The following is a 16,415-nucleotide window of genomic DNA, read 5'->3' on the forward strand; positions in this document are numbered from 1 at the left end:
CCCCACCCCACCCCACAAATGAACAAACCCCATACTGAACCAACCCCAACCTACATCGATCATCGCTCAGCACTGGCAAATACTGGTAAAAATGGCACTAGCAGCAGCTAGCGGGACGGGGTTTTTTTATGGGCTACGAGGCAGGGGGGAGGCTGGCTGGTCTACAGTGGGGGACTAATCCATCTGGGGGTACAGGAAGGGGCCAGGGGGCTAAAAAATTGCCTGGTACTGGGCTAGGGGGTAGTGCTGGGAACTGTACAGTTATATTGGTCTTGCTGGACCCAATCTGAGTTAAACTACCTCTGAGGTATGGTTAACCTAGATTGGATTGGCCATTTTGATACTGATCTAACCTTCCTGAACTTCTGTACACTTCACACTTAGATCAACCTAACTAGAGATCTACAGAAAGTGACAGGCATGCAGCTCCCTGCTGCAAATCATGGCACTTCTGAGTTACAGCAACCCCCTAATCCAACAGACATTTGCTGTTGGGTCCCGGGGGTGGGAGATTGAGCTCCAGTTGGGAGCAGCGTTTCTAGTCTCTCTTCCCTCTCTTCCCTGAAGACAGCATCAGGCGTGGGGCTGGGCAACTTCAGCTCAGCCCTGCTCCGGGTGTGCACTGAGAGAAGTGAATGAAGGTGCTCTGTTTTGAAGCACCTTAATCTGGACCCTCATATAGTGGGGGTTCAGATTGTCATGCAATTGGGCACTTTTAAAGCACTCTGCAGCCGTGCTCTTCTGTCAGGACATGGCTGTAGAGCACTTCAGGGGGCTAACTTCATGACAAAAAGTCACTTGTGTCAGCGCCTTCAGTTTCTTTCAGCACCCTAAAGTAAGGTCCGCACCTGGGAAAACTAAGTGAGATTGGGTATCCATTGTAATACAATCTAACCTCCCCAGATGTCTGTGTCTAACCCAATTCTGACAGTTTTTTAATGAAAATGTTTGGTTTTCAGTCTGATATGGAACAAAAATGAAATCTGGAACAAAAACAAATGTTGAAAGCTCAAACCTGCAAGTTGTCATGAGAGAGAACTGTCATCCTCTTTCTAGCCTGACCTCCAAGTTCAGAAAAACACATCTTTCTCTTTCTTTTTTTCCATCTCATCTCCTCCTCCTCTGCATTCTGTATCATCACACTATTCCTCAAACCTTTTGAACTGTGCCTTCAAACTAGTATCATGCACACAGTGAAAAAACAAACATAAAAGTTTCTCAGGGACAGGTAGAATATAGTGTGAGCTTGTTGATCTGTGTGACCTGTGTTCCAGCTCTAGTGCCTTCCCTTTGTCATCAGCTATGTTTTGCTGAAAGCAATTCAGTGTTGCATCTGCTTTTGCAGCACTTGGTTTGCTAAGTCAGGTTCTACTTCATCCAATGTATCGACAATTGCTAGAGACATGCTCAGCAAAACTTGGCCATTCAAATGCTAAGCAGCACAGTATCTTTTTGGTGTCTCACTTCTGATTAGTGATCACACGAAAGCCTCCCACTTCATTGGCCTTTTTTCTCTGATGCTGTTCTTTATAAACCACAGAGAGCCAGATTGTGACTGGCCCTGGAATGGAACTGGATGTGAAAGGATCTTTGAGTCCCAAAGCCTTGTCTCTTTCATGGGGCCTGGCTGTTACCTTGGCATTCAGAGGAATATGAAAACTATTTCCTCTACAGGCCTCAGAGAACTCCAAGGCTGTAAACAGACATTGCATTTATTCCAAGAGAAAGCTTTTTGCCCTGGGACCCTAGAGATGTACAAGACTACCGTCCCATTTCAAGTCACTTTGAAGTATGCAAGATAAAATGCAGTCACTTTTTCCCTGGGACATTGTGGCTGTGCATCTGCAATAAGGTTGTTGTGAGCTATACCTAACAAGCCGGTAGGCTGTGTGCTCTCACCTGTCACCTAATGGCAAAAATGCAACTTGGAGAGCATGTGCTGCCCTTATATCAGGGGTGGGCAAAATGCAGCCTGGGGGGCATATGCGGCCTACCAGGCCATTCTATCTGGCCCAAAATAATTGCCCACCCCTGCGTTATATTGATCCAGGTCAAAATCCAGGACAATTGAGAGCATGTCAAATACAACATCTACTTACAGGCCAAAGGTAGAATGAGCCCAGCTCACCTTGGACCCACACAGCACAGCAGACCAGAAGCACTGGTGAAGGAACAGCTACATAATCCCTAGGAAAAAATGAAGCAGGGATAAACACAATCTTCTCCACTGTCATCTAATTTGCCCCAGTTGCATGGTCACTTAATACAGCCACAGAAAATTGGACTGTTCTATCAATGATCAAGTAATATGTCAAAAGGAAAGTTTTACTCACTAAGACAGCTTCATGCCTTAAGAGCTCGGTTAGTCATTTCAAGGCTAGCCAGCCAGCTCTTCATAGTTTCTGATTCTGTCAGTGTTATGATAGTGGGATTTTTTTTATTATAAATAAACTCAGTAAAGACTCATGAAAGCAACATCAGAACCAATTTGTTGTTTTAGTATGCAAGGTTCCTGGCATGATCTAGCCCACAGACTGGATCTTTGATCCCCCTGACCTACACGATCAGGTTTCACAAGAAATATAGTAGAAACTACTGGGGTGGGGCCTTCAAACCATTGCTACCAGTGGAAGAACAGGAGACAATACTGTGTCCATTTTACAGGGTCAGAGCATGCTTTTCATGCATGTTCATGTAAAACACATAATCAGTCCTTGGAGCAGGGAATGGAAGACAAGGCCCATCTCCCCCATAAGTGTCCTGACTAACAGGATACAGAGTCATGCCCATTTGTGTTCTCTTTGCTGTCTGAGTTAATCTTTCCTGCACAAGGGTCCATCTTAAATGGGAGGGCTGGAAGGCCCCCTTCTCTCCACTCCAGAATATTCTAGATCAGCAGTTCCCAATGCGGAGCCTGTGGGTGCTATGGCGCCCCCAAAGGTTTATTCAGGTGCCCACATGCATTTTCACAATCAGTAAAAATCATTACTCCAACAAAAAATGCTGTCACTGCCAACTGAACTGAGAACAGGGAAGTTGAATTTTGAAGTTGTGGATCTAATGCAATTATAAGTAATGGATGAGATGATCAGATTGATCTAAATTCTAAACGTTAATATTCATATTGGTGCCCACTGTGTTTTCTTTTAACTTTGACTGGGCCCTTGGGTGCATAAACATTGAGAACCCTTGCTCTAGATGCTAGAGCGCTTAGCCAGGATGTGAGAAGACTGGGCTTTGTTCCCTCCTCCACCTGAGGAGATTCAAACCCATCTCTCTCATTTCTCAGGAGACTATCCTAACCTTTCTGGAATGGAGAGAAGGGGTCTTCCAGCCCTCCTGTTTAAGCCAGACCCCTGTGCAGGAAACACTTCAAGATTCACTGGGACAGAGAAAGAGAATAAGAGTGAGCACCTCCCTGCTGCCCTAAGTAAATCTCCTAAATCCCAGAAAAAAGCAGGATTTAAGACAAAACATTTCCTATTTCCTGGCTATCTCCAGGCTGACTTAGGCACTTCCCTACTCTATTACTGGCTCTTGTGAATCCCCTCCAGAAGTGCCTAACTCTCCCCATGCACACATAGTCCAGCTGCCAAACACCACCTTCTAGATTTTGCTCTGTGAGCCAGGCAGGCACCCAAAAAATTCATTTTGTATCTAACCACCTGTCTTGTGAGAGAAGACAACAGCTACTGTGACCTCAAAGCAGGGGAACCTCTGTCCTCCAACGTACCTCTTAGACAAATATGACTTCCTTGAATTCAGTCCTCCTCACTAACAGTGAGATGAAAGTAGAATTTTTTCCCCACCTACAGTTGAGTGACAGCAGTTTAGCACATGGTTTTCTAAACCAGCTCAGGACCATAGGATTTCAGTTCAAGCAGGGACTGCCACTTTAACTTCTCTGAAAAAACAGTCACAACTGTCAGATATATAGAGTCTATGTAAATATATTCCTATAGTCAGAAAAGCATAATGTTTAGTGGATGCTAAACTAAAACATCTTTCTTTGGTATTTGTTTAGACATCAGATGTATGGTTATCTCTATCCTTTGACAGGCCCTCTGAAAGACCTCCATTGGAAGAAATATAAAGAGTGACTTTGTCAGCTGTTACTGCTTCACATTTAGATAGAAACTGTGGGTCTGTTGCTTTGGGGGCGGGGGGGATAGCTAGTTATTACTTGGAAGAAGGGAAAAATCTATAATACTTCTAGACCAAAACAAACCTGGAGGCAGAGGTTTCTGTGGAAAATGCACAGTGACTATATTAGTTATGTATGAGACTAAGATGCTAAGTGTTTCAAGTGATATCAGTATATGGAGAAAAAACCAGCTCTGTGCTCCTTGCTATCAAACCCACTTCTAAAATTAGCTGTTCTCTGAAGTGTTTAATGGAGATAGGAGTCAGGTACAGCTGATACTGTATTATAGAAATAAGATTTGAAAGCAGTAGGAACAAAAGAAGGGTCTGTGACCTGGAAATCCTCCTACCCACTATGGCTCTTAAGATCCGGAGAGGCCAGACAGGGAATCCAGAACAGCTAGATGTTTTCCACTTTAAAAAATAAAAGCGTGAAATGATTAAAACTGATGATGTTTGGGTCTTCTCAGTGAATAGCCAGCAGCTAGGAATGGGGACAGTTTATATGTAAACATTTACACTAGTGCTAAATGTTACTACACACAGCAGGTCCCACTGAGTTCGGTGCAAATATTTGCGTGTGCAAAGTAAACAAAGTACTTACATACATATAGGATTGAAGCTTTTGATCTGTAATTGTAGTCCTTCTGTCTGGAGGCATAAGAAATGAGCACCTTAAGTAATCATAAGCTATTAGTAAATATTTATTTAGCTATCTTTATTTCCTTCTCTCCCAAGGTCAGGGTGTGGTTGAGGGGAGGGGTGCAGTGGTGCAGCTACACACCCCTTTTTGACTGGATGTCATCACGGGAGCATCCAGGGACTTTTTAAAAGCAAGTAAGAATCCCTTCCCGCTTTTCCCCCCCTGTGCTCAGAGGCATGTCCCCTGGCCTTCCCTTCCTTTCCCCTCCTCCCCAGCCTACCAGCTGCTGCTTTCCCTACTGCCCCCAGGGCTAAGGGAGGCTCTAGAGATGCCCCTGCCTGCTCTAGCTGGGAGAGAAGGGGACATGCCCCTGAGCCCAGAGGGGGAGAGGGAAGTTTTTACCTGTTTTGAGGGTGCATCTGACATGCCAACTCACATGCACACCCTCCCTGGAGGAGTTCTGGTATTCAGAGTAGTAATCTTAGCCTCTGGGTATGTCTTTTAGGTCTGGATGCCTGTATGCACATGCCCATGGGTGTCTGCTAGTGGCTGTGGAGCACTGGGAGACATGAGGTATGAAAGGAAGGAATGTGTGTTGGGGAGGGGTATGGAAGGAGTGTGCGTGTGTGTGTGTGTGTGTGTGTGTGTGTGTGTTAGGGAGGGGTATGGAAATGGGGTGGGTGTGTTGAAGTATGGAAGGGGGTGTTAGGGAGGGGTATGGAAGGGGAGAGTGTGTGTGTGTTGGGGAGGCATATGGAAGGGGAATGTGTTGGGCAGGGGTGTGGAAGGGCGGGTGGTTGCACGTGTGTCCGGAGAGTGCCTGAGCACAGCACCTAGCAGGAGGACCGCGCCGCTTGCCGGGGAGGACCGAGGTTGGACAGAAGCAGGAGAGATACAGGAGCAGCCCCTTGACAGGCCTGTGCTGGGGGCGGGAGCTGCCAGTATTAGTGCGAGGCGGAGCCGGCGCTGGGAGCAGAGGAAATCGGGGCTGGGAGGTTTCGCTTGCAGGCGCTGGTCGTGGCCGCGTCGCCCCCGTGTGCCCAGCCCGGCCCGGCCCGGGCTTCAGCGGCCACCGCCGCCCGCCACCCGCCCCAGAGCCGCGCCCGGGAGCAGCAGCCCCTCGGGGCCCGGCCGCAGGTGAGGGGCGAGTCGCAGAAAGCGGCGGGCAGCAGTGCCTGGCAGGGAACAGCTGGCAACTAGGGCTCGGTGGCACCCCCCAAAAAAGTGCCTGTCGTCTTGTGATAGGGAGAGCAAAATAGCAGGCAGATTTTAATGGAGGCAAGGGACCGGGTCCTTTGGTGTAGCCAGGTCTAGGGAGGATGGGACCTGCAGAGGTTTCTCATAGGTGGGCCATTTTTTCCAGATCATCAGCAGGATGGTTTGCGAGCTGTGATAAGGAGGTGTCAGGAGGTTGTGTGAAAGACAGAGGTTTATCACACACTTCCTGTGGCAGTTAAGATAAGGGCTGCTCATTGTCAGAGCTGCCTCTGGAGGTTGCTAGCGCATTTTATTGCAGTCCTGCGATGACCCCGGCACCAATGTATCAGGGTGTTTCACAAAGTAATGATGTGGTTATTGCACACACAACAGTTTATTTCATAATTGTCCTCACTTTCTGAAATGCCCTAGTACTAAACAGGACTCCCTGGGCTGGATTGCAACTAGGGTGGCCATCAAAGAGGACATTCTGGTTTTCTGCTACTCTGTCCTCTGTTGATACGAAACCCAACGCCTTTATGTCTTCTATTTTTCTCTTCAAGAGGTCCATAGGACCTTTTCAAGAGAAACATACAGGACATAAAGGCATTGGGTTTCATATCAATAGAGGACAGAGGACAACAAGACTGTCCTCTATGATGTCCACCCTAATTGTAAACCCCTTACCTCCGGGGAAGTGTCTCATTCCACCTACTTCCCATGGACCTCCGTGAAGCTACTTGCAGGGAGAAGCAGTCTTTTTGCTACTGAATAACATCTTAATTTAGCCTGTGAATTTAGGCAAATGCAGAAGAAGATCAGCTGGTGAAAACGTCGATGCTTCTAGGTGAGCAGTTACATAAGTACTCCTAAAAGTAGCCACTCAGCCAGTGAGTTCTGCACAGACCCAAAGAATCAGTGTTTTGGTTCCAAACAGCCTTCAACCAAAGGCTGAGAGTTTTGAGGGAGACCGAGCCTGAAACATATTTCAGTACTGCTGCACTAGACAAATAAACAAGCGCTCACTGAGAATGTGTTTCCACCATGTGTCAAGGCTGTCTGTTGCTTGTGAAGGAGTTTTGCAATCAGTCTGAAAAACTATCGGAAAACTGGGCAACACGCATCAATTTAATACATGTTTTGCTTCAGATAGACTGACAAAAGCAGTTGTAAAATGCTGTTTTAACCAACCAGCTAAAATCTGTTTAAAGATGGACTAGAACAGGGCAGAACAGCTAGAGTATACTGGGTCAATACAACTATGAACTCACAGCTGCCTCATGTATCCCTGAAAGTCAAAGTGTTTTTACATGTTGTAGCTGTACTGATCTAAGAAGTATAGACAAACAAAACTCCTGGGTTGGAGACACTATTTTTTATTAGACCAACTAAATAGTAGCAAAAAAAATTCTCTCTTTGCAAGCTTTCAGGTCCCAACACCCTCCTTCCAAACACCATTTGGAAATGTAAACTTCATTGTTAGCCAAGAAAGAGGATTTTTTCTTTCTTCCCTGACTAACACCAGACACCCCCAGGGATGAAGCCTGCCTAATAACCAACATATCAGAGAGCAACTCTCTCACAAAAGGAGTTACCCAGGGGAAAAAACTTACATCTTCTATATCCCCTGTGCAAAATTAAGTTTCTTTTCTATCTGGGAGAACTTTTACAGTCTTTGAATTCTCCACAGCCTGAAGAAGTGGGTTTGGACCCAAACACATGCAAAGAAAGAAATTTTTTTGCTACTATTTAGTTGACCTAATAAAAGATATCATCTCTAATCCAAGAGTTTTGTTAGTCTATACTTGTCGACTTTACCATCAGTGAGTCATGCATCCATCTGCAATTCATATTGCTAAAACAGGTCCCAGCTGGCAGGTAGGAGGGTCTGGTTTGCAAAAAGCCAGGCTGCAGTAATCCTCAGGCTGTGCTGTGTATTGTGATACTTCTCAATGGGGAAAAAGGTGTCTTTCCCTGAAAGTAGCTGTAGCAAGGTCAGTCTAAGTGAGTGAAGTGAGGTACTTGACCAGGAGTAAGAGGATACCACTGCACATCTTCTTTCTCCTTGTAGATTTGGTGTAGTCTGTGGATTGGCATACACTGCATTTGTTTGTAACCCCTTTTTGTTTCAGGTTTCAAATATTCAGCAAGGTATACTAAGATGAAAAGTGATATCTTCACTGGTGATGGAACTTCTCATGCAAGCAAATATTTCCTTTGAAATTCTGGGCAATCCTGAATTTTCAAAAAAGACAAAATGACTCAGTGCTTTCAGAAAATGGCAGGTAAGAAGAGTTTGTTTTCTTTTGATTGGATAAACTTATGCATACTGGATACTCAGAAATGTCTCAGTTAAGTGAGTACTCTGTTGGAGTTTTATGATTTAGGTATTTAATGTTACTTCGAGTGCCCTTGAAAATTTTACCTCAGAGCTACAATGCTGAGTGCCCTCTGCTCCCTGGCAAGTGAAGCCATCTCATCTTAAAGGATCAGGCCCTGAATAGCAGATCACTCTAATCACTGAGTTCCCTTAACTGTTCTCTGAGTAAGGCTTAGCAATCAGCCTCTTAAGCAGCAAATGGGCGATTCTTTCACTGACATTCTTGAATAATTTAGTGAGTAAAAAAGGTTAATGGATTTATAGTTGTATTAAGTCTATAATAGCATTTGGTCATAACACTTGGTGATTATAATGTCCTGTTGGCAAAGCTGTTCCATAGTTTCACATAGGATGCTGCTGTATTCCACTCTTAGTCAATAGATTGAGAAACATTGCTTCTTTATGTCTGACTGACTAAAGTGGCATTTGGGAAAGGGATAGGAATCAATAGCTGTGGCTGTACACGAAAGCTCTAACGTTATCCTCATTATGAGGAGGAAGTGGTGTATTTATTCATCCTCTGGTTCTGCCACAGGTACTCAATTCACTAGGCCAATATAAAATAAGTAAGAAGATTTTAATTATTAACTCTATACACTACAGCATTACACACAGGGAACATGTAGCAGTTTTTGATGTCTTCTTGCCCCTCAGCACAGCAAGTTCCAATTAATAGGGACCAACCAAAACTATGATTGCGTAATTTTTTTTTGTGGAAACTGCAATTTTGGGTGGACTCTATGCTTTTAGCAGGCTCTCTGCAAAACAAACAGAAAAAAGCTACCCAACTTACCAGCAAGCAGAGAAGTCCTGCAGTCTTGGAGCATGGGGGGGGAAGGCAGAGGGAGGAGGACAAAGATTAGGGGAGAAGGGAGGAGGAGTGGGGTGGGGTAGGGCAGGGCTGCTCACAGTAGGAGTTACAGACCCCTGCCTCCACCTTCCTCTGGTGCTCCAAGATTGCAGGGCTTCTTTGCTTGCCAGTAAGTTCTTTATTTCCCCTGCCCCAGCAAGCCTACCAAAAGTGGAGCCCGCTGCTTGGGTATAACTTGAAACTGGCTTAATTACCCTGATTAAGACCATGGAAGCTATGCTTAATAACACCTGGATTAATGACTTCCCTTGGCTTAATCATGGTAATTAAGATGTGGTTTTGGACCATGTGGCAATCTGCAGAGAAGGGCAGAACTACCAAGGCTCCTCAGCCAATCAGTGGCATGGGGGTCCCCACCATACTCCGCTCATGAAGATGGCGGCTGGCCCCATGATCTGCCTACAAAATTGGCTGGCCACTTCCTCAAGTTCCATAGACCCCTCCTGCACAGCAGCCACTGCCTATTTGTATAGTCCCTGACCATAACATAATGGGTATTAAATGCAATTATTATAATTAACCAATTACTCACTTTGAGCTAATTGTCAGGGCCTTTTTACTGTCCGTTATTTAAAATCTGCGCATCACTAACACATCTCTCTCTTTTTCAGCTCCAGGGAGAAAAGTACTCATAGTGTATGCTCATCAAGAGCCCAAGTCTCTGAATGGGTCCTTAAAAAATATTGCTGTGGAAGAACTGAGCAAACAGAGCTGCAGTGTCACAGTGTCTGATCTCTACTCAATGGAGTTTGAGCCAAGAGCCACAAGGAATGATATTGTTGGTGAGACTAACTGAAGTACCTCTTAAATGAGAGAGTCAAATGTTTTTTTTATCTCACGCTACTTGCCAGAGCTAGATTGATGCAAACATCATGTGCTATCTGTAAAACAGCTGAGGAGGCTTGTGGTAGAAAGCAATAGCTATTTGTAAAACCCTACTTCTTTCTTCCTGTGGACATTTTGTAAATGATGCTAATCTAGGAATCGAACGCACACTATTGAGTTTTATGAGATTTTTCTTTATAAACTACAGCAAGTAGCAAGTTTGGGCCCATTAGCTTCAATAGATTGGAGGTTCTCTATAACATAGGTTTTAACTCAGTTTAGTCCCTTTGGGCATGAATGTTTCTTATAGCTTGCTGATAAAGGTGTTTATCACTTTATTAAAACCATGTAATCATCAGTGCAATAATAGATTTTTCTGAGAATAGTCCATGTGCATAGACCAGTTTTGTCATCCACCAAGTATAAATAATTCTAATGGAATATAGTAAATCTGCCATCCCTATATTAGTGACATTAGTAAATATTTGGAGAGAAACAATGGTGATCATACTAAACTTAAAATTGATTCATTAGTGGGTTGTTTTGGGGGCTTTTTGTTATCAAGAATGGCTTTCACCTCTGAAAAACTGGCTCTCAACCCTGATATTCTAGTCTCAGGAATAAAAATACAGTGCCATAATATGACTTGACTCAGCTGACAGTAGGCATGTCTACACATGCCATTAGGAGGCAGTAATTAATTGCAGAGCTTATTGCTGCTCTGTTTATTGCTCCCAGGAAGCTCCTGGGCCCATGTCTGCACATGAGCCCAAACCACAGTACATTGAGCCGGGTTGCAGAAGCCTCAGCTTAATTGAGACTGGTCGGAGCAGCCCTATGTGCTGCAGAGGAGCTGGCTGGGGCATGAGGGTACTTCAGTATGGGGCTAGCCTGCAGGCAGTCTCAGCATTGAAGCACCCTCATGCCCAAGCCAGCTGATCAGCATCTTGTATTTACAAGTACTACCCTGCTGTTGAGTTTATTAGTTTCCTGTGCCCTAATAGGGGTGCACGGGTAGACAGAGATGTTTATTGTGCAGTTAATTAGTCAACTGTGCAGTAAACATCTTGTGTAGATGTGCCCAGTGTCTGCTAACCTAAAACCCACAACTGAAAGAATAGAGAAACTGCAAATGCATTACAAAAGAGCACAAAGAAGTTTGCATGATGTCTGAATCAAGTGTCACAAATCCAGTCTTGAAAGCTCACACTGACTTTAGTGGAAAGTGTAATTCTTTAGCAGTTGCTCAGGATCAGTACCTACATTCTTCTAACCCAATTCTCACTCATGTTATGGCCTTCTTACTCTTCTGTGAAAGCAGAATGGACAGGGTGGTGTAAAGGGGTCATAGCATAAGTGAATACACTTTGAAAGGGTTTAGATTAACCTACAAAGCTTCATCCTAGTGGCTCATGACAAAACAATGGAATGAAGTATCCTAATCTAGGATGGTAGTTTGCAACCTGTATTTGGTCCTTAGTTGAATCTGATGGAAGCAAGATAAACAGTGTCCATATCCTTTCCCTACAGGTTGCTTGCACAACTCAGAACAGTTTAATTATGGAGCAGAGTCATGGGAAGCTTACAGGAAAGGATGTTTGACAAAGGATATTGTTGAGGAGCAGAAGAAAGTGCACGAAGCTGACTTGGTGATTTTTCAGGTCATTATTTGAAAGATCTTTTGTTGTAATGTTAAAGAGAAGTACGCAAATGCAAGAGTAAGGAAGTAGACCAGAAAGCTATTAGATGCAAGTATTCCTAATGGAATCTGACCAAAATAAGCAGGCAAGAGGTCTATCATTAACACTTTGCATGTCAGTATTTTGGCTGAGCAGGAATTTTTCATCCAGTGTCTCAAAGGTTTGTGCATGTCTGATGTTGTATGTATGTTTGAATATATTTGGAGTGCCAGATAATATAAAATTCAAGCTAAAATGCACTGCAGTTCACTTCTTAGAGTTATCTTCATCCAAAATGCTCTTTGTAATTGGAGTTGTCCACTGCTTGGTCTTAGGCATAGCCAACAATCTGCTGTCAATCACCCTACCACACACAGACCTCTCTCTAAATTTGTATTATATTAGCAAAATTAATTCCCTTGTTTATACTGTGAAGACATTACATTTCAGAAGGTTCAATGAATACAATAAAATACCTTGTGAAAGAAGTGGCAATCCTATATCCGAGGTCTGATATTTTTCAGCAGAATGCTAGTGAAAGAACAGATCACTTGTCCAGATTCCGCTTCTGATAATTCCCTCACCTTACCTAAATTAATTTAAAAAAAATAGGGCTGGAAGGGATCTCAAAGGATTATCTAGATCAGCCCCCTGCTCATGGTAAGATCATCCCTTTCTAAAACATCCTGGACAAATGTTTGCCTTACTTGCAATTAGAACATGATATGGCCTGCTGGCTGAAATTGGCCCACAGAGGAGTCCCCTTAGATCTAGAAATTTGGTGGCATGGCAAAAGCAGCAACCCAAATTTCCAGACCTATGGGGAGCCTTGCAAACTGGATGATTTGGCCCCATGTTCTGGACTGAGCCCCTGGACTGATCCTGTGTGCAGAATCAAGCCCCTGGACCAGCCCCACGTGTTAGATTGGGCTACATGTATTGGACACCACTAAGTTAGACAAGTCAACCTGTTGTATCAGTTGGTGCATTACTTCTACTTATGTTTTCAATGTCTGTCTGTCTTTTCCATTTTCTTACAAACCCTGCAATTTAAGTCAGTTTGTGAGAGAGACCCCCTACTCACCATATCATCTGAACATGGTACATATTGTCTGTATAGCACTTAAGAGTACTGTAATCAAATACTGGCAAAAGATTGAAATAAACGTCATTCAGGATGCAACGATAAGCCTTATTGACTAAACATGACCTGAACAGCTTGAAATGTTTATGATGATAAGAATTTCCTAGCATAAAAAGCAATGCCAAAAGAAGTGGTGGCTAAATAAGTCGTGATATTAACAAGATCATTTGCCTTTGTTTAGTTTCCTTTATACTGGTTCAGTGTGCCAGCAATTATGAAAGGATGGATGGACAGAGTCCTGACCCAAGGATTTGCGCACAATTTTCCAGACTGTTTTAATGCTGGTTTGCTCAAGGTACATTCTACAGATTATAAAATAGAAGATACTGTAAGTCATGTTTATGCTTATGCCATAGTTTCCCATTATTAACATGAATGGATAAATGAGGCATAACAAATACCATATTTTTTGCACCAAGCTTGCCTCCGTATATTGTACTCCCCTTGATTTTTTTTTTTTTTGAAGAGGAGCCTGAAGTATAAAACAAATCCTTGATCTATGTAAGTGAGTGGCAACAGCTATGGAGCCAAGCCTGTTACCAGTCCTGCACTCTAGTTGGGCCTGTGGAACAGTCTGGCTTGCTAAGTCTGATCCTGCACATTGGCTTCAGAGCCACATGCCAGGTAGGACCCAGCGCATGGAGTCCAGGACTGCAGGCCGGGTCCAAAGTCGCTTGCTGGGTCCAACCCTATATGCAGCTGCGAGGGTTGTGTGTTGAGCCTGGGCCCATGCACCAAGTCCAGGACCACATACTGGCTCCAGAGGCACATACTAAGTCCAACCCTATCTGCTGCCTCCTGGGGTTGTGCACTGAGCCTGGGTCTGTGCCCTGGCTCTGGAGTTGGCACATGGTCCCAGGCTTGGCATGCAGCCCCAGAGACACATGCCAGGCTTGTTCCTGTGCACTGGCTCTAAATCCAGTGTGTGGTCCCAGACTTAGCGCATAGTCCCAGACTTGGTGCACAGTCCCTACAGCAGCACACAGCATGTGGCTGGGGAGAGGGTGCTCCCTCTGGGTGCAAAAATTTGGTAGAAGGGTGGGAGCAGTGGCATCAGAAATTGCTATAACTCCCAGAGCTGTGTCAATTAACACTGTCACTGCTCTACCTTCCCCTGCTCCACCCCCTCCCCCCAGTTTCCAGGCCCTTGGGGATCCCTTTTCATCATATGTAATATGCACCTCAATTTTCCCTAGCTGGTTTTTGGGGAAAGGTGTGGTTATATTAAAAAAAAAACAAACAAACCAAACAAACATTATAGGCCTTTTAATGGCAGTCAGTGGTCATTCAAAACTCCTCCTAAAAATCTTACTGTTTCTCTATGTTAGCTTTTATCCTGACACCCAGTTATGCAGGAAGGATGTCACTCACTTCAGTGTCACTCACTCTTTCCTTGCAAGAAAGCTTTAGCCTTCTCCCAGCCACTGTCAAACTGGCAACAGCTTTGGACTGAGCAAGGAGCTGCCAGAAGAGTGAGTGATACTGAAGAGTGAACTCTGTCCCTGCTCCATAAGGACTGCATTAAGCCATGACTCTGGAAAAACCCTTCCTTCATTCCAGCTTCCCAAAACAAAGATGGTATCTTATTTGGGGGGGAAGATGTGAAAAAATTTGGTAATATACAATCAAGATATGGACAAACTTTTTAATTTACCAATGGCTATAGTCCCTCCTCGTCCTTCCTCAGCTTCTGTGTAGCTTTTGTGGATGGGGTCTTTCTGATTTATAGACTGCGGTTTCTTCTGGGTAGGGCAATGGATCTATTGCATCCAGCCTGCTATTAGGCACCCATTGCTTACTTAAACTAACATAATTTGAAAGTTTTTTTTCTGGAGGCTGTAGACATGCTAACAATGCCAAGGCACTGGTTACATTTGGAAAACTGTATTCCAGAAAGCATGTTCAGCAGTTAGCTTCCAAAAACCCCTGTCTGCACCTTAGAGAGCACACTGCTACACAATGGGTGTCTTTTGCAACATACTTGAAAAGCTAGTCTAAGTAAATATTGGGAGCCTAAAATAGAGGGGAACTCTTTGCAGTGCTGCTTACCAACTGCTTTTCCTCTTTTATCACTATGAAGATCCAGCTGAAGTATACTACAGAACACAGCTGGGCCAGTTATTAGCACAGGGAGCAGGGCGATCTCTCAGGTAGGCCAGTCCTGGATAATAATGCCTTAAAGTCATAAACAGGGAAGCAAAACAGATGCTGAAATCTCTCTGCTTAGCAAGCTATCAGGAAGATATGGTGGAGCAGCTACAAGGGTCTCTGCCTTTTCTCGTTTTAGAGAGCAGTAGGAAAGAACTGTTTTTCACAGTAGACAGTGTCATTTTGTATTGTGCACACCTTGCCAAAGGAAGAGAGAAGAAAATGAACAAGGATCCATTATCAAAAAATGTCTGCCACAACCTAACCATAAACCCCACCATAAAGTGACCAGTTTGTTTTGAGTATACCCAGTCACTAGATCCCACACATTTTTAAACCAACTGGGTTTGGGCAGAGTCTAGTCATAGTTTCTAGTTCCGGGACCACAGAGCATGATTCCAGGCTCATGCATCTTATCTGATACTTCTCTGTAGGATACTGTAAGTCTAAAAATTAGTATCCAAGACCTGAACTGCCCAGTCACTTGCACAGCCCCACACCCCCAAACTTAGCGAAGAAAATGTGGGGCAGGGGTAGAGACAGGAAAAAGTAGTAGTGATTTGGGAATAGAAAGTGTGCACATTGTGAAGTGCCAGTAGTAGAAAAAACTCTGAGAATGTCTGGAAGGTTCTTCCATCTTGCCTATAAAGTGAAATTCATAATTGAGTAGGTACAGACATGTTTTGCTCTGTAATGACATTGTCATAACCCATTACAGTTTAAATTGGTCCATAGATTAACATTTTTCACTCAAATATTATCCTACTGTGGTCTGAAGAATTATAATCTCTAACAAGTGACAGTGTAGCATTAGGTAGAAAGATCTCTGCTAAAAAAAAAGTGTTAGAGGTTGGGTTTGTGCCATGAAACCTCATAAGAAATCTGAAATAAATCCACAAAACACAATTATAAATATTGGCTATGTGGCCTGCTGTCCCATCTCTCCATGTTCTATAATCTCTACTCAGGCAAGATGAGCATTATCAAACACCAGTTCAAGACCTGAAGGATTTTTTTGATGTTACAAACAGCAGTGACCTAGTGAGTAAAGTCTTTACTGTCCAGTGCCTGCTTACTCTCAGACATCGACATCTGTGGTAGATTAATAATAGACAGTCAACTATTTAATTGCTCACTACTTTCAGGATTCTACCATAACAAAAAACTGAGTGGCTGTGACTTAAATGATTACACAGTCAGGTGGGTGGGAAATTGGCTTATGGGATGCACCCAGAGAGTGGTGGTGGACGGGTCGGTATCAGCCTGGAAGGATGTGGACAGTGGAGTCCCCCAGAGCTCTGTCCTCAGGCCAGTGCTGTTCAACATCTTCATCAGTGATTTGGACAAAGGCGTAGTAAACATACTGTCCAAATTCATGGATGACA

The 16,415-nt window shown here is 44.0% G+C and overlaps 1 protein-coding gene across 2 annotated transcripts in view; it reads left to right on the forward strand.

Annotated features, from left to right (window-relative positions):
* Positions 1 to 4,927: 4,927 nt before the first annotated feature.
* The window catches only part of NQO2 (NAD(P)H quinone dehydrogenase 2), a 21,943-nt gene continuing 10,455 nt past the window's right edge, over positions 4,928 to 16,415 (forward strand). The window contains exons 1-6 of one of the 2 annotated variants that reach the window (XM_019521956.1): positions 4,928 to 4,980; positions 5,292 to 5,359; positions 8,116 to 8,268; positions 9,846 to 10,016; positions 11,590 to 11,720; positions 13,064 to 13,177. In XM_019521956.1, coding sequence (XP_019377501.1) covers positions 8,241 to 8,268; positions 9,846 to 10,016; positions 11,590 to 11,720; positions 13,064 to 13,177 — 444 coding nt within the window. In that variant the 5' untranslated portion in view covers positions 4,928 to 4,980; positions 5,292 to 5,359; positions 8,116 to 8,240. Of the gene's footprint in view, positions 4,981 to 5,291; positions 5,360 to 5,839; positions 5,924 to 8,115; positions 8,269 to 9,845; positions 10,017 to 11,589; positions 11,721 to 13,063; positions 13,178 to 16,415 lie in introns of those variants that run through there. The other variant, XM_019521946.1, reaches the window with a different exon arrangement.

Source organism: Gavialis gangeticus, unplaced genomic scaffold (genome assembly GCF_001723915.1).
Source record: "Gavialis gangeticus isolate Ggan-Ray unplaced genomic scaffold, GavGan_comp1, whole genome shotgun sequence".
Classification (NCBI taxonomy): domain Eukaryota; kingdom Metazoa; phylum Chordata; order Crocodylia; family Gavialidae; genus Gavialis; species Gavialis gangeticus.